Source organism: Danio rerio, chromosome 15, assembly GCF_052040795.2.
Source record: "Danio rerio strain M-AB ecotype USA chromosome 15, GRCz13ab, whole genome shotgun sequence".
NCBI lineage: Eukaryota > Metazoa > Chordata > Actinopteri > Cypriniformes > Danionidae > Danio > Danio rerio.
In genome coordinates, this window is record NC_141035.1 from 18,411,907 (window position 1) to 18,429,976 (window position 18,070).

The 18,070-nt window shown below is 34.8% G+C and overlaps 2 protein-coding genes and 2 long non-coding RNA genes across 7 annotated transcripts in view; all 4 read left to right on the forward strand.

Annotated features, from left to right (window-relative positions):
• Positions 1 to 18,070, forward strand: part of LOC137487733 (uncharacterized) — a 753,637-nt gene that overhangs the window by 461,441 nt on the left and 274,126 nt on the right. The gene's annotated exons all lie outside the window — the stretch shown is intronic.
• LOC147833627 (uncharacterized) lies at positions 1,496 to 14,226 on the forward strand. 2 transcript variants are annotated; one of them, XM_087283878.1, is made up of 11 exons: positions 1,496 to 2,034; positions 2,338 to 2,394; positions 2,503 to 2,532; positions 2,629 to 2,744; positions 4,428 to 4,447; positions 5,692 to 5,802; positions 5,885 to 8,330; positions 10,555 to 10,669; positions 10,826 to 11,094; positions 12,789 to 12,936; positions 13,888 to 14,226. In XM_087283878.1, exons 1-7 carry the CDS (start codon positions 2,014 to 2,016, stop codon positions 6,064 to 6,066), a joined length of 537 nt encoding a protein of 178 aa, XP_087140004.1. In that variant the 5' UTR covers positions 1,496 to 2,013; the 3' UTR covers positions 6,067 to 8,330; positions 10,555 to 10,669; positions 10,826 to 11,094; positions 12,789 to 12,936; positions 13,888 to 14,226. The 2 variants fall into 2 exon arrangements, with proteins under 2 accessions (XP_087140004.1, XP_087140005.1); XM_087283879.1 differs by lacking the exons at positions 2,338 to 2,394; positions 10,555 to 10,669; positions 10,826 to 11,094; positions 12,789 to 12,936; positions 13,888 to 14,226 and having other exon boundaries at positions 1,948 to 2,034; positions 5,885 to 6,294.
• si:ch211-33e4.2 lies at positions 10,722 to 14,226 on the forward strand. The gene is given in 4 exon segments (NR_170081.1): positions 10,722 to 11,094; positions 12,789 to 12,907; positions 13,109 to 13,143; positions 13,888 to 14,226. It is a non-coding gene; the product is annotated as a si:ch211-33e4.2 (long non-coding RNA).
• Positions 17,561 to 18,070, forward strand: part of tada2a (transcriptional adaptor 2A) — a 33,592-nt gene continuing 33,082 nt past the window's right edge. For 2 of the 3 annotated variants that reach the window (XM_087283396.1, XM_087283397.1), the window contains exon 1: positions 17,561 to 17,821. In XM_087283396.1, the coding sequence (XP_087139522.1) occupies positions 17,797 to 17,821 (25 nt within the window). In that variant the 5' untranslated portion in view covers positions 17,561 to 17,796. 3 annotated transcript variants of the gene reach the window in all.

Here is an 18,070-nt window from a genome sequence, read left to right on the forward strand (position 1 = left end):
GCCCAATTACCCTAACCTGCCTAGTTAACCTAATTAACCTAGTTAGGCCTTTAAGCTGTATAGAAGTGTCTTGTAAAATATCTAGTAAAATATTCTTTACTGTCATCATGTCAAAGATAAAATAAATCAGTTATTAGAAATGAGTTATTAAAATTATTGTTTAGAAATGTATTGAAAAAATCCTCTCTCCGTTAAACAGAAATTAGGGAAAAAATAAACTGGAGGGCTAATAATTCAGAGGGGCTAATAATTATGACTTCAACTGTATTTTAAATCAAAAATATGAAGCATCTGTGTTTCACACATATATATTTTGGTAGACACTGGCTTAACTCTTTTAAATGTGTTCTTCAGTGTTAAATATGATGTTTTTAAATATTAAAACAATGCACTGCATGTAATATAATATTACAATTAATGTTTGAATAAGTTGTAATTAATATAATTTAATACACCGCACTTTTACTTTTTTTAATACAGCTTCTTAACACGCGTAAATATTCTTTCAAAATATACTTAAAGTAATGTAAAATTATAATCTGCACTTATTTTATTATATTTAAATAATAAAAGAATAGTTTAAACAATAGTTTTAGCCATGTTGTTTTAATAACAATGCAATATTTTTTTCCATGCTCTTCAAAAGCACACGTCTTATTTGTTAAGTACTTTTAACTGCAATGTGTCATTCGATATTACATTTGAAGTGAATATATGAATATATTTTAAATGTGTGAAATTGTAACTTGATCAGGATTTTGTCAAATAAAAAGATTAAAAAGGTTGAAAAGCACATAATTTTCAGACAAATGAAATCAATATAAACAAATAACATAAAATTCAACATTCAAAAAAATTTATATAAATATTATTAAGTATATTGTTTCTCTAATTTGTTCTTTTTTTGTTTAAGCATATGTATATACCGTTGAAGTCCGAATTATTAGCCCCCTGAATTACCTGTAAATAAATTCCGGAATTTTACGGTTTATTTCCGGCAGCTGGGAAAAAAAAAAAAAAAAAAAACGTCCATTAAATTACAGAAATTTACTGTAAAATAACAGAGGTTGAATTACAGAAGTTTACCAGAAATTTAAATGCAAATAATATTCTGTAATTTAATGTCTGTTATTTTACGGTAAATTTCTGCAATTTAACAGTCGTTATTTTACGCTTTTTTAAATTACAGATTTTTTTTACAGTGTAGGCAGGTTAGGGTAATTAGGCAAGTTTATTGTATAATGATGGTTTATTATTTTTACTATCAAAAAATATATAGCTTAAAGGGGCTGATAATTTTGAACTTAAAATGTTTTTTTTATTATTATTAATTATTATTCAGCAGAAATAAAACAAACAAGACTTTCTCCAGAAGAAAAAATATTATCAGATATGGAGTTTATGGATGACAAAAATATTTATAAATTAAGTTACATTAAACTTTTACAAAATACATTTAAGTCCCATATCTCACACATTTTGAAAATTTGGTCTCACTTGTTAAGTGGCCATAACTGAAATGTACTTACTTTGAAATTAAAACTTAGTTACAGTGTACTTATTGAGTAAACTCATATGTTTTCATTTGACTTGTGCTTGAATAAATATCTGCATGTAATTACATCTGTAATGAGATAATATAATTACATTCATAGTTACACTGTTGGCCATCCCTTACACATTAACCCACCTTTAAACCTATACCACTAAACCTGACCCTAACCATACTAAAATCCCACCTAAAGAGCACCTACGAAACCACTTACATGATGCGGTTCTTGTGAAAATAGAAACAAACTTCATTTTGCTGTGCTCAATCAGCGTTAAAGTAATCTCACCCATCTAAATCTCAAAGTATGCAAGTGTTTACAGATAAGCAAATAATTCAACGTGTGCCGCTTCATAACACTGTAAAGGAAATGACACCATACATCTCAATAAACAAGTGCCAAAAAATGAGTCATTTAAAGAGTGCACACTCAAAACAACATCACTTGGTGACATACAGCAACCATGGCACGTGGATCCCGAAGGGTAATTAAAAATGATAACTTTACTCTACACACTTAATACATTAACATATGAAATGTTAAAGCTGAAACCTATATATCACAAAAATTAGCTTTCTTTATTGCAGAAGTGTAGGTTTTAATAACAAATTTGTTAGCATTAGCATATGCTGCTAACATGTCGGAAGCCAGTGGTTTGTTTGGTTGGAAAAAATTAGTTATTATCAGAATATTAAGTAACTAATACAAAATGAGAACTGCGTTTGTAGTGTGTAGCCTGAAAAACAAGTTTGTTGATGAGTAATTTGATTAGTCAAATCTTCTGTAGGCGAGACGGCGAACCGAAGACACCGCAGTCACATCTAGAAATCTGGGGTTTCGAGAGGTTCGCATAAACTTTGTAGTGCTAAAGCTATTTTAGGAACTTTTTTTTAGGAATTTTAGTCATTGGTTCACATTTTGAACATCTTTTACATTCATCTCTGTTTTTTAGGTTCCAGTTCAGTGTGAAGACATTGAGAAAGTTAGTAAGATTGTTGTGGTTTGTTAAAATAGATAACAAAATCTTTGTTTAAACACTTGAAAGCTATAAATAACGTGTTCAACATTCCATGTGCAGATTTCAGTCGAGTGTCAGGATGACCAAATCGGTTTACATGCTGAAGTGGTTTATGATCAAGGATCTTTTCCATTACGGAGGTGCACTCCATTTGTGACTGCATCACATCATCATGGGTAAAACGTTTTGATATTTACCTGATAGATAAACTGTGTTAAACCCTGGTTATCATCATTCTAAACCCTATAATGTGTAATTATGAAACATGTATAGTGTAAATTGTCAATATAATAGCATTATGTTAACTATTAACCATCGAGAAATTAAGAGCAGTTTGAAGCGTAAAGGGAGATAGGGTTTCTGTTTATACAAGGTTTAAAATAACCCAGGGTTAACTATTTCGCAGAGTGAAAAGCAGCATAATACACTCACCGTTACTTTATTAAGTACACCCAACTAGTGTCAGGTGGGACTCCCTTTTGCCTTCTTAACTGCCTTAATCCTTCATGGCATAGATTCAACACAGTACTTGAAATATTAAATTTAAGTCCATATTGACATGATAACATCACGCAGCTGCTGCAAATTTGTCGGCTGCACATCCATGAAGCAAATCTCCTGTTCCACCACATCCCGAAGATGCTCTATTGCACAGGTGTCAAACTAAGTTCCAAAGGGGTCGCAGCTCTGCACAGTTTAGTTCCAACCCTAATTAAACACACCTGATCAAACTAATTGAGTCCTTCAGGCTTGTTTGAAACCTACAGGTAAGTGTGTTGGAGCAGGGTTGGAACTAAACTGTGCCGGGCTTCGGCCCTCCAGGAATTGAGTTTGACACCCCTGCTCTATTGGACTCTATACGATCTGGTGACTGTGGAGGCCATTTGAGTACAGTGAACTCATTGTCATGTTCAAGAAACCAGTCTGAGATGATTTGTGCTTTATGACATGGCACGTTATCCTGCTGGAAGTAGCCATCAGAAGATGGGTACTGTGGTCATAAAGGGATGGACATGGTCAGCAACAATACTTAGGTAGGCTGTGGCGTTGACACGGTGCAATTGCTACTGATGTACCCAAAGTGTGCCAAGAAAATCTCCCCCACACCATTACACCACCAGCAGCAGCCTGAAGCGTTGACAAAAATCAGGATGGATCCATGCTTGCATTTTGTTAACGCCTAAATCTGACCCTACCATCTGAATGTAGCAGCAGAAATCGAGACTCATCAGACCAGACAACGTTTTTTTTTTTTCAATATTTTATTGTCTAATTTTACTGAGCCTGTGCGAATTGTAGCCTCAGTTTCCTTTTCTTAACTGACAGGAGTGTTACCCAATATGATATTCTGCTGCTGTAGCCCATCTGCCTCAAGGTTGGATGTGTTGTGCGTTCATGATGCTCTTCTGCATACCTTGGTTGTAACGAGTTATTTGAGTTACAGTTGCCTTTTTATCAGCTGGCCATTCTCCTCTGACCTCTAGCATCAACAAGGCATTTGCACCCACAGAACTGTCTCTCACTGGAGATTTTCACTTTTTCAGACCATTTTCTGTAAACCCTATGGATGGTTGTGATAATCCCAGTAGATCAGCATTTTCTGAAACACTCAGATCAGCCTGTCTGGCACCAACAACCATGCCATGTAATATAAATCACATTTCTTCCCCATTCTGCAGCAGATCGTCTTGACCATGTCTACATGGCTAATTGCATTGAGTAGCTGCCATGTAATTGACTGATTAGAAATTTGCGTTAACAAGCAGTTGGACAGGTGTACCTAATAAAGTGGCCGGTGAGTTTATAAAGTATTTGATTTAATATTTTCTAAAGAATTTCTTTTTTTTCTCTTTTTTTAGAGAAACACAAAATCAAATTGGTAAGTACATATTGATTTAACATGCTAGCCAAGTTCTGAAACATGCTAACCACACGCTAATACATCAATACATTTATAAAAACAGCAGCATGCTAATTCATGCTAGCCACAAGGTAAAATGCTAAAAACATGCTGATTTGTGCTAGCAATAAGCAGAATGTACATATGCTAGGATAAACACATACTACTGATGTCAATGGTTACAGGTTTTCAACATTCTTTAAAATATTTTCTTTTGTCTTCAACAGAACAACCAAAAAACGAAAAGAAAAACTCTAACTGGTTTGAAATTAACTTAAAATGGTACAAAATATTCAAATTAAGGCTGATGCAACTATAAAATAACAGATTCTGTATCATTTTAACACCACAAAACAGGCACAGAAGCAGTTATGACGTTAATTGTTTTCACACAGATTGTTTAATGGATAAAATGATTTACAACTATATGCTGCGATATTAAAGAATAAATTTGGTCCTAACAGATATAATTTACACTGGCTTTTAAGCAGCATGTCTTTTCAAAAAATTTGGCAGTGGCACAGCCCACACAGCAAAATTTCTCTGGCCCAGCTCTGGCCCACACAATCAGGTTTTGCTTGGCCCACATGCCGCAGTGAATTACGGTACATGACTGGACCAAATCTGGCTTCCAGACAAGGGCCAAACACAGACCATATCTGGGCCAAGTCTCAGCCAAGTTAATAACTCATAACTGGGCCTGAACTAGGCCAGATAGGTTGGTGTGTCACGATTGCAATGAAATTGATAAACCCATGGAGTGATGCGCTTTAGGCACACTATGGGCACGCTTTTTCTCAAAGTGACCTGATTGGTAGAATTTTTTTTCTTTACTCAAAAATGATTTTAGTGTATTTTAAATGTGGGTCAAGACTGGCCAAACTCACATGGCCCACTTATCAAATTTTTAAATCTGGGCCAAATACTACATTTTTCATCTGGCCCAAATCTTGTGTGCCGCCTTAAAAACGGTGCAACCTCTGCCAAACCCGGGCCATGTTTGGCCCACATGCTGTATGCCAGTGCCGGATGAATGCCTGCTGTGCCAGCTTTTTGCCAAATCATGGCCAGAATTCTTTGCTACTAGGGCTAGATGACCAATAAATTGCATGTGTAAAAACATCCGCATGCAGTGCTTTGTAACCTAAATACTATGGCTCATTGTATTTTTGTGTGCATTATACTGTATGTTGCTAGTATCCATTTGATTAATGTTTCCTCAGCTGCTAGTCAAGTTCAGATTTCATTTGCTGTGAACAGACATATCAGAGCATCTGCTGGATTCTCCACTAACACAGATGTTATGGATGCTGAAAGCCTAACATTCACAGATGGTGAGAAACTATCAAATACTGTATATATTAGAGAACGGTATTGTTTGTTTCAGCACTAACTGTGGAATGTGTTGTGATATAGGGCCCTCTACGGGTTGTAGGGCACAGGTTGAGAATGAGATAGGAAGCAACGGCCGAGAACTGATGAATGGAGATGAACGCAATAAAATGAAGAAGCCGGTGCATCCAAAAGGAAAGAAGAAAAAACTTCGAAAGAGGGGAACAAATCAAATCAAATCCCAAAAAGATGAAGCCAATCTCTAACTGTGATGAAAAGTGCATTTATCACTTTTGCAACACTTTCTTGCTTTTAGCATTTTTGCTATTTTAATCTTGAATAGTAGTACAATTGCAATGTACTGTATAGTCAAACGCTAGATAAAGTATGTTTAATATTACAATTTTTTAATTGTTTTTTATGATATTTTTGATGCTAAGTCTTTATTATGAATTAGTTTTGATAAGCTTGATTAAAATTTAAACTGAACTGTTTTTATGCAACTGTTTTTTTTTTTTTTTCTCAGTAAATATATATATTCCCTCCACATTCTGGAAATAGTGGGCTTCACACATCAATGAATCTCACAAATTGTTTTTTTAACGGGAAAGAGCATGGCCTTTAAATTATATTTAATTGACCCAGCATACTTTATATAATAATAAAGAGTTAATTTTGCTGAAATACATAACACATGGGTAAGTTTTCACACTAACGATTGTTTAAAAAAACAGCCACAGTACTGACTAATCAGCATTAAGGGCTGGAACAAAAATTGATATCAATAAATATCAAATAATATCAAATAGTAGCAAAAAATATCAATACAAACAAACAAAGTAACAATTTATTCTGTGAACACAACAATCTATTATGTGATGCTACATACAGTATTAAACAAATTTCAATAAAAGTGAAGGCATTTTGCAAATGACCTACTGTAGTGACTTGGTGAACTAACCCTTTAATTGGTTTTAGTGCTGTAATTTGCATGGTCATACAATATATATCATTTTAAACTACAAAATAAAGTCAGTAAAATCACTTTGTTAAATTTTTCGAAATTAAAGTTGTCAGAACAAAGATTAAACTCCCATAATACAACCCAAAAAGAGTAAATATATGGAAAATAATATTTATTTTTATATTTTAAAAAGTTGCAGCAGATATGTTTCACTCATTTTAGAGCTAATAAAGGATTTTATGTTAATTAATCATACAGAAAATACAGACAACTGACAATTTTCCACCAAAACTGTTCGTCCGCAGCTCCATAGGGTTAATATACATGCCTGTTATAGCTGCTATAGCCAAACTTCTTTATTTCATTTGGTCAATCCTGCCATTGCAAACGTCAGTTTTCATGGTGCCAGCAGTGAAAATCTTGCGCTGTGGACAATGTGAAACTTGTATTGTTCTCCGATGAGTCCACCTTCACTGTCTTTCCCACATCTGGGAGAGTTACGGTGTGAAGAAGCCCCAAAGAAGCGTACCACCCAGACTGTTGCATGCCCAGAGTGAAGCAAGTGGGTGGATTAGTCATAGTTTGGGCTGCAATAGCTTGGCATTCCCTAGGCCCAATACTTGTGCTAGATGGGTGCGTCACTGCCAAGGACTACCGAACAATTCTAGAGGACCATGTGTTCAAATATTGTATCCTAAAGGCAGTGCAGTGTATCAGGATGATAATGCACCAATAAACACAGCAAGACTGGTTCCAGAGTGTTCTGATGAACATGAAAGTGAAGTTGAACATCTCCCATGGCCTGCACAGTCACCAGATCTTATCTTATTGTGCTAATTTTGGGTGTTTCGAGGAGCAAGTCATTAAAAGTTTCCCTTCACAAGCATCATGTAGTGACCACTATTCTATCCTCTATTCTGCAAGAAGAAGGGCTCAAAATCCCTCTGGCCACTGTGCAGGTCTTGTACAGTATCTGTCATTACCAAGGCCAATTGATGCTGTAGTCCGCAAAAGGAGACCTTACATCATACTAATGAATTTTTGTTGGTTAAACCCAGACGTTTCAGTAAATGTTATTGCATTTACATTATATTTATTTATGCCATCAAACTGCATTCAGTTTTCTTATGAGTTGACACTGTTGTGACATTATTGAGGGGAGGCTCTGAAAGCCAAAATGATGAATGATGGTCTCATGCACATGAAGCTCATTGTCTTCTATAGCAAATGCTCTAGAAGCAGGCCGTTTGGGATTTGTTGCATGCATGACCCAGGTTTTGGCTTTGTGTGATGATATTGAAGGGTGCTTAGAATAAATGCTTTCTGTCAAGTGAACTGGACTAATTAAATATAACCTGTGCTCAGAGAACAGAGAGGAGTAAACGCTACGTAAGGACCCTGTCAATCGGAGCACAGCACATGAATGCAAACACAATAAACTAAATGGAGGTCAGGTTGTGATGAGGTAACACAGTCAGAGTTTATGGATCATGCATCTTCAGCTATTGAACTGTGCATTTACTGTACATGTGGATGTGAAATTGAATCTGCTTTAAAGCATTACAGGTTTGTTCACATTTACTATTTAGTGTCAACGTTTCAATTCTCAATCATTTTATGAACTTATTTCCAAACATGGTTCCCTAGTCTGATATATATTATCAATCACTTTTTTGTGCACAAGCTGATTTCTTTTTTTACATTATAATTTGATTCATTCATATTTTTTATTGATATTAACTTTTTTCCTTAATTTTTCTTCATGTTTTATCTTCTTTTATTAGTTCATTTTGCTTTTTGTAACTTTTCAATTTGTAACTTTTTCATTTAGTGGCTAATTCGTATAAATTCGTACGATCTAATTCGTACAATTTAGTACGATTTGCTTATCCCCCAATGATGGTTGGGGTTAGGGGTGGGGTCAGGTGCCACGCCTCCTTTTTAAAATCGTACCATTTCGTACGACTGAACTCGTACGAATTCGTACGAATTAGCCACTAAACTGGCAAAACGTAAAATACTTACGTTTTCTCGTGAGATCAGGCTGTTTGATCATGTGATCTACTAAATGATCATGTTAATTAAGATTTCTTTTAGTTTCAACATTGTAAGCTTGGCATTAACATTGTTCACTGTATGAGAACATTGTGACTGAAATGTTTGCCTTTTATCCAATAAAATGAGTCTACACCTGACTTGTGTTGATTTTCAAGAGTGTTTAGACTTTTCAGTTAATCAATTCTCAGTCAAACATCAGTTTAATTTTAATTCTTTAAAATAAAAGTTCCAAAGGTGGTTTTCACACTGGTGTAAACAGTAGAGTGTAAACAGTGGAAGCATGATTATCCGAGATAAGAACTACTGCACAAGATATACAGTATATATCTGGTTATATAACCAGAATAACTTAGTCCTGGTGTAAATTTTTTTATGTGCAGGAAAGTTTATAGAAACATTTTTGCATTGGTAGGCAAATGAGAATTGATATTTTTATAAGTATATCTATATATGCAAGGTTCAGTACTTGCATTAGAGATCATAATTTGTTCACTGAGATGGTCAGATAATCAGTCAGGTACATATGCAAAGTTTGCTTTTGTTCCAGCCCAGATGGCATATGAATGTGGGCCACTTTAGGCAGTTATGCGGCACTGGTGGTATTCTTTTGGCCCAGACAAAATGAATGTGAGCCTGAAGCGGCCCACCTGTACAATGGCAAAGGGGGGGAATCAAGGAATCAAATCCATATATGGGCCATTTAAGGCAAAGATTTGGCATTTATGTCTAAATGTAATCTGAATGTGAGCCTAATGTGGCCCATGTGGAAAATGGTAAATTTGGCCTAAATGATGGAGGACAAATGTGAGCCACAGTTGGCAAAAATGTGGCATAGTCATTTAAGGGTAATCTAGGTCTAAACCTAAAGTGGCTCACACATTTTAGTGCAAATGTGGCCCAGTTATCTTAAGACATGTGTGGGCCACTTTTGGCAAATGTTTGGCACAGTTAACTCTGGCTAATGTGGCTGTGAGCATAAAGCAGCCCAGAGAAGATATGGCAAATGTGGCCCAGTTATCTTAAAACATATGTGGACCACATAGACTTAAGTCACCATTATGGAGAAAAGTGTTCGCTTTAGTTGGGCTCTTAGCCCTGAACTTCTTAATATAAATTTTATTTTGGGCTGCTGTAACTTTTAAGAACTTTGCTTGAAAAGTTTACTCATTACAGCAAACAAGCCAAGTAAAAATAATAATAATACAATTTAAATTAAATAAAAAATAAATAAAAATAAGTGAGGCACAACCTGTGATGAAATAATATAATTCACTGATGTTAACAAATGTTTAATCCATTATTAAAGGTAAGGTAATATCATGCTTGCACATGCCACAAAATTATAAAGGTTTATTAACTGAAAAAAATTCTATGGTTCAACTTCTGCTCACAAAGACATCAATAATCAGCGTATAAACCTCAACAATGGTGACAATTAACAAAATGGGGGAAAAAAAGTCACAAACAGGAGACTAAGAGTGACAAAATCAACAACGTCAAAATAAACAGCTGAATCAACAGCAAAAAATTAAAACTGGAGCATCAATAAGCTATAGTCATACTGCAATGCATGCTGGGATTTTTGTACTTTGCCACACCCAGCAAGTGAAAGGTGTAGGCCAGATCTGGGCCAGAATAAAAGCAAACTGTGGTCCAGAATAGGGTCAGTTCTGGTTCATTTGGTTGAATTCTGGCTGATATGTGATATTGCAATGTCTTAATTGTGTCCCAGATCTGTAAAACAGGAGCGGACCGCCCAAGAGCCATCATTCCATGCGGTATGTGGGCCGGATGTGAGTGTCTGGTGAGGGCCTGATTAGAGCCACAATAATTTTCCTAGCTGGGAGGTAACTTAAACAGGAAATGTATCAGCCTTTTATTCTATTACATTCTCAGATGAAACCATCTGATGTTTGCTGGAAAGCCAATGATCACTAATTTAAAAAGCTAAGGGCATATTTCAAGCAAAATTGTTTTAATTTTATGCTTATTTTATTCTATAGGCATACAGGAAAGGGATGCAGGAAATGGGCTGATATGGAAAACATTTCCTCTATTTTAGAAAGGATATCTCAGAATCACACAGTATAAAGGAACGACGCAGAGAAGACCAACATGAAGGGAATATACTCACTCTGCTTGGATATAAGCTATGAAAATGAGTGATTTTATTTTATTTTTTTTTATAAAAAACTTTGGCATCAGGATAACTAGTAAATGGGAACGGAACACTGTTCAGATCCAACTTACAGACACCGGCTTGTCAGAAAAGGTGAGAGAATATGACAAATACAGTATGAGAAGATACCAACTGAAGATACAGAATATTTGATTTCTCTTATACTGTAAAACAATGTACATTCTAAAAGCTGGATTAGTGTTAGTAGAGAACACAATTCCAGTCTCGTCAAAAGTTTGTTTAATTTGCTGTGTACTTGCTGTTTTTTTGTTGTTGTTTGTTTGTTTGTTTGTTTTCCAATTGTTTTGTGAAATCTGCATGAAACTTCTGGGCGAAAATTACATATCTTACAACAACTTTGTTGTGTTTATGTTATATTATTTATATGTGAGGGAATGACAAGTTAAAAGTCCTTACGTATCAAAGCGTCTTTACGTATCAAAGCGTCTTTACGTAGCAAAACGTTATTACGTATCAAAGTCATATCTGCTAAACTTCAGGTCTTGAGGTCACTCTCAAATCAGGTCTTCACAGAATGGATTTCGCAGGTGAAAAGGTGAAATTTAAATCTACTTGTTAGCCTATATATGTTTTTTTAAGAGGAATAAAACCGGCCAATTGAAAATATTTTCGTTATTTAGGGAAATGACATTTACCGTTTTGATTTGAGCGTGTGTCTTTGCATGACCTCGTTTGTCAGTTGGTCATTCATGCATGTTCGACTTATGGTAACTGCTTAGATTTTAGTTTCTGTATAATGATTAAAAACATGATAATGATTAGGACATTTTCTTGGTTATAGTCAAGATAACAAGGCTTATTGAATGAAATATCAGTAAGTAAGAACAGTTGTGCTTCCTTTACTTTCATTTGATGCTACGAAGCCATTTTTGGCTAAACATTTTCTAGCAACCAGCTTTTAAAATGCTACTAAATAATAGCCTGCAAAAAAATAGCATTTTGAGTAAACCGTTAATGAACGGCATTAGCATTATAGCATTTTTTAGATGAGAGACAGGGGTTGTGCACATTTTCAATAAAATTATGCTTATATTTTGTAAGATGTATTTTTATTATTATTTTAATAATAATAATAATAATAACAGCAATAATACTTTTGTACATTTTTCTTTATGATGTCCTTCAAAACACAAAAAGGAAAAGCATGGTCTATTGTAAAAAATGACAAAAAAAGATCCGGTTTATACTAAGTTTACTTAATATTTTTTAACAGTTTGATGAATGTCGAGAAAAGATCATTTGATTCAAATAAAATAGTTAAAGCAGCAAGAAATTGTTTTGTTTCTTTACAGTGTAGAGGGCTTTAAATATTAAGATAAACGTCTGGCTACACTACAAAATTTTACATATCAATCAATCAATCAGTGTTTTAAAACCTTGTACTTTAAATTTTGACTTTGTTTTAAATTATGCTTAAATGGGTTGTTGTGTTATTTTATGTCATCTATTTGGTCGTTGATATTACAAATTTTATCAGTGGTCATGATTACCAATGTTTTGGCAAATGATTGGCTGAAACAACGTATTTTTCAATAGAAATGCAAGCAAATTCTTATAAAGATCTGATTAATTAAATTAACTCGTTTGAGCTGTGTTTTACATTGCCCACATTTTGTTATACTACTATTAATTATAATATTGCTAAGTCTAAGAAAACACTTCAACTCAAGGATAATGTTTTGGAGAAAGAATTTATTAAATGTAAGTAACTCAATTACACACACTGCTGTTAATGTAGGGGTTCTGTGTTTTGTGTTTTATTACAGATTTCCATTCAGTGTCAAGATGATCCTTGGGGATATAATCGTGAGATTGTATACGATACAGTTGGTTATACCACCGGCTGCACCCCAGATTTGATGGGTTATGCTAGATACCTGTCAAGGTAAGTTTTAAATATTCATTGAAAGAGATGTCTTAAAGATGATTAGTCTAGAATCACCACAGTACCGTCACGCATTGCAAACTAAGGCCACAAGCCTAACAATACTGCTGTGCAATCTAATTGCTAAATATTTGCTTTCTTATCCATTCTTTCTCTAAGAATGTATTTTTAGCAAACTTAAAACGTTTGTGTTCGCAACAGGCAAGGACTCATTCATGCAGAGAATCTGCGAAATGGTAAGATTCTCTTTTTATTCCTGTTTATTTTTATTATTTGAGCTCTTAGAAATAGGGCTGGGTGATTAATTGAAATTAATTCATAAATACAACCTTTGTCATGCGCATCTAGTCAGGGAAGCACAACTGGGCGATAAGCATTAAATCTCCTCCAAAGGGCAGAGGGCGCTCTCAAGTGAAACTCCAAATACCCATGAGGAAGAAACAGAAGGCATTCCCTTAGCGTTGCATTATAAACAGAAGATTGAACTGCTTTCATTGATTCAGTGTGACTAATAATCAAATGACTAAGGAACCATCTTACATAAGAATTTATTTCAACTACTTAATTAAAGTTATGAAGTTAGTTTGAAGTAAAAATGTTATAATCTGGGTCATTTTATGTCCAGCATTTACTACACAGAGCACACACTCTCCCATTCACACACTACGGAAAAATAATTTTATTCAGTCCACCTGTAACACTTCTTTGGACCATGAGGGAGACTGGAGAACCTGGAATAAAAATATAGAGAGAACATGCAAACTCCACGCAGAAATGCTGCCAGGTCTAGCCGGGACTCAGAACAAGTCACCTTCTTGCTGTGAGGTGACAATAACCACTTAGCAAATGTGAAGCCCCATGTGAAAATCGCCTTCTTCGATTAATCACCCAGCTCTACTTAGAAATGTCATTTTAAGTGCATGTCTGTTCAGAATTCATTTGCAATAACCACACACCCTGCATAATCTGTTCCAATACAGCTCAAACACCTTGTCCAATGCTGCATGTGAGAGTTGTTGTAGAGTCTCACATCCATGTTCACAAGCAGCACCCCAAAAAGAAGAGACCTGGGAGAAGAGGGAGGAATGCTGGCCATTAGAAGTCTAGTTTGGGAGTTAATTGTGTTGCGTAATCCATTGGTACTATTTAACTGGGATCCTTTGTTGTGATTAGATCAAGAAAGATGTAAAATTGAGTTTACCCTGTTGAAAAGGCTCCAAGTAATGGTCTTTACAATGGTATTATAGGCTATCATCCTTGGTTGTTCATGTTCATTGTTTATAATTAAAATCAAATAAAAAGCCTGAGAACTGTTCTAATATGCTGTGTTATGAATTTATGACATTTCACACTGCTTTACACAAATCAATGTGTTTCCCACATGAGAAGACCATACCTGTCGACAATGGTATGTGAAAATAAGTAGTCAGTTGTCAGGAATAGGTGACCATTTGAGCAAACCAAAGGCATTTATTTTGTCATGTTTCAATAGTGACCTCTGCTGGTATTTTGACACCAGCTGGATTCTCTCTGAAAGAAAGTAATGGTCATACAAGTTATTCAGACCAGATCAGCTAGTGCACAAGTGCAGTCTTGTACCTCTCATTGATGGTTTCTGTTGTTGAAGCATAAAACGAGATAAAAGGCCATTTAAATGTTTAACACATGCGCTGCAGGAGCAGCAGGCAAGCGGAGAAACTCAATTGAAAATACTGTGGTAAAATATATTGTCATATTTGATAGAAATGGTGTGGAACAATGTAATGCAATAGGGTATACTGTATGCAGAAACACGCTGAAGGACTTTTAATTTGTCAGTAACCTGCGTCAAACGCTTCCGGTGAACTGTATGCTATTACAAAATTGGTATGTTTATGGTTTGTTTTTTTAAAAATGAACGATCTTCACTTCCTAAAGGATATACTTTGTAAAGTGGCCTCAGACTGTACAAGAAGCACTGCATTAAATTACATTTTCCCGTGTCATGTCTTTAAAATATGTTAATTTGTTTTACTCAAGTGTTTCCAATAGTGTTTCTGCACTTGCCTGCTGATCCTGATGGGAGCATGCATGTAAACGGCTTTTCATCTCGGTTTACGCTTCAACAAATAAATGAATGCTGAACTCTGTTTAACTGATCGATTTTAATTACATTACAAAATTGATGTTGTAAAAGGAACTGTGTAAAATTGAAAAAAAAAAGTCACATTAACTGTTCACGGAAGATTATCGGTATGGGAAGAAACACTAGCTCTGCATATACCCTATTCAGCGCTTCTTGTTTGGTCTAAGGCCCACTTTATATCGTATCTCAATTAGGCAGTAAAGAAGATCATAGATTATTTTTAAGAAATCAAATCTTAAACATGACTGTTTTGTAATGCCACGGCAGTTCACCGGAAGCTTAAGCTGACTTACTTAAAATTAAAAGTCCCTGTGCATTAAAAGTCCCATTGGCTCTTTTTTTTTTGTATGAGTGCCCAGAGTTTGTATGTCCTAAGACTCTGATGTCAATATGTCTATCATCTTGTAGCATAAAAATATTTAAACTAACCACTAAAACATAAAATCTCTAAAAATAAATTTGAAATTAGTTTTCCAAGATGGCACAATATTATGCAGCAAACCATTTATGGACCATCATTGACTGCTCCAATATGGCAGAAGTCTTTCTAAATAAAATCTGCATCCTCATTGTAAACTAGCAATTTCACATTTGTGCTTTTAAATTTACAATCGAGCAATTCCATTTAAATGTCAACTTTGCTATGAAAAAAATTTAGTTTTCACCAAAATAGCGAACCATTTCTAAAAAATTTTGTGGAAGCAAGTATTTTACAGTACTTTAGAAACACTCAAAAATATCTCGTCAATGTTTTACATTTGATTTACCAAAGTCATACAAGTGGATATTACAAATCTTTCACATCCATAACCATTTTGTTTTCTCATTGCAATTAATAAAAATCAGTATTTTTTATTTCCTATAGTAAGCCAACTCTTATCCTTTCGATTAGCATTGTTTCTTTTGGGCTGTGCACTTTTTTCATCATCCATAACGCATGTTTATTTCCCTCATTTAAGATCTAAAAAATGTTTACAGATCGATGTTTTTCTGATCCCATTACTCTGTGGTTAGTTGTTTTGGAAAATATAAACACGTTAACGTATAGTTTCTCTGTGAATTTATGTTTTGCAAAAGTCACATCCATAACGCTGGAATAGCTCAATCATGAATTTAAAATGGTTGGGTGATTTTTATTTAATTTATAATAACAACAAGAATAAATGGACTTGAATACAGTGGGTTTTTTTTCAGAGATTAAGAGACAGAGTAAATGTTATCTTTTCCTAAATTCAATTAATTTAAAAGGCTAAATGGACAATACATAAAAGTGTGCATAACTAAAAATATCAGGGTGATACTTCAAAATAATGGTCTGTTAGTTAATGTTTGTTAATGCATTTACTAACATGAACTAAGCATTATCAAATCTGTATGGCATTTATTGAGTTCAACATTATTCATTCATTCATTTTCTTGTCGGCTTAGTCCCTTTATTAATCCGGGGTCGCCACAGCGGAATAAACCGCCAACTTATCCAGCAAGTTTTCACGCAGCGGATGCCCTTCCTTTTGCAACCCATTTCTGGGAAACATCCACACACACATTCACACACACACACTCATACACTACGGACAATTTAGCCTACCCAATTCACCTGTACCGCATGTCTTTGGACTGTGGGGGAAGCCAGAGCACCCGAAGGAAACCCACGCGAAGACAAGGAGAACATGCAAACTCCACACAGAAACGCCAACTTAGCCGAGGTTCGACCCAGCGACCTTCTTGCTGTGAGGCGACAGCACTACCTACTGCGTCACTGCCTCGCCCGACTTCAACATTATTAAAATCTAAAGTTGTGCTTGTTAATATTAGTCAATGCACTGTGAGTTACGTTGACTAACAATTCACAGCTTTATTGTCATTAACAAATGTTAAAAAAGAGGAATAAGTACTGTAATAAATCTATTGTTCATTAGCATTTCCTCATTTGCTCATGTTAGTAAATACAATAACCAACATTAACAAAAGGGAAAATTAAATTTCATAAAATTAAGATATTGACGGTTCATTTCGCTGTGGTAACCACGCTAAAGCAAGGAAAAGGCCAAAGGAAAGTAAAAGTAAAAATTATAATTATGTAATTTATATATCAATGTAATAACCTAATAATAATAATAATCATAATAATAATTGTAACTTTCATAGTAATCTATTAATACTAAATAATGTATAAAAACAGGATCATCCTGAAGCTGATCTATCGACATTATATAATAGATATCAATTATAAATATCTATGAGTTGAACGCCTCTTATAACTATGAGAAATGAATCCGTAAAAAAATACTTACGATGATTTACAGGTGGGAAAGTGATGAAAACGAAATATCTGGTCTGATATTCCTCAAGTGTCCAGTGTAAAGTAGGCTATCAGTTATACTGTAGATGATTATTAAAAGTCACTTGAGAGATCTTGACCTCACTGTAGAAAGGCTGAGCTCGCGAGTCTGTCACATATTCATGTATGTATGTATGGCGCAGGTGCCGCGGAGGGGCGCTGTGGAAGAACGTCACTTCCCATCCTTATGTTGTTCACTGAGCTGCACAGATCGAGCAGAAGCACTGTGTTTACATTCTCAATAATGTGTTAAACAGAGCATAAGATTATGTTTTTATTCTTTGCTTTTTAACGTTGAGGCATAATCGGTACAACCGCCCAGTTTAATTCAGCACAAATCACAGAAAGATCTAAATTTTTTTCCAAACGAGTGGAAGAGGAGGAAGGTTTTACATTTTCCAGATCCCATCATTCATTTACAACATGGATCGACTGGCTTCATTTGGAAGTAAGTTTCTTGTTTAGTAAATCTAGTACTCTTGGGGAAACTGCCTAAATATGAAAACTAAACAGCTCTGGTATTTGATACAGAAATGTACCATAGTAAACGGATGTCAGCTGAAATGACTCTGTTAGAGCCATGTTTATTGACGTACGTTGTATTTTGTGCCATGACAATATTTTAAATTCTCTTGAGTACATCATGTTATGATAATAACGTTACACTTATTAATAACGCTTAACATAATGTATATTG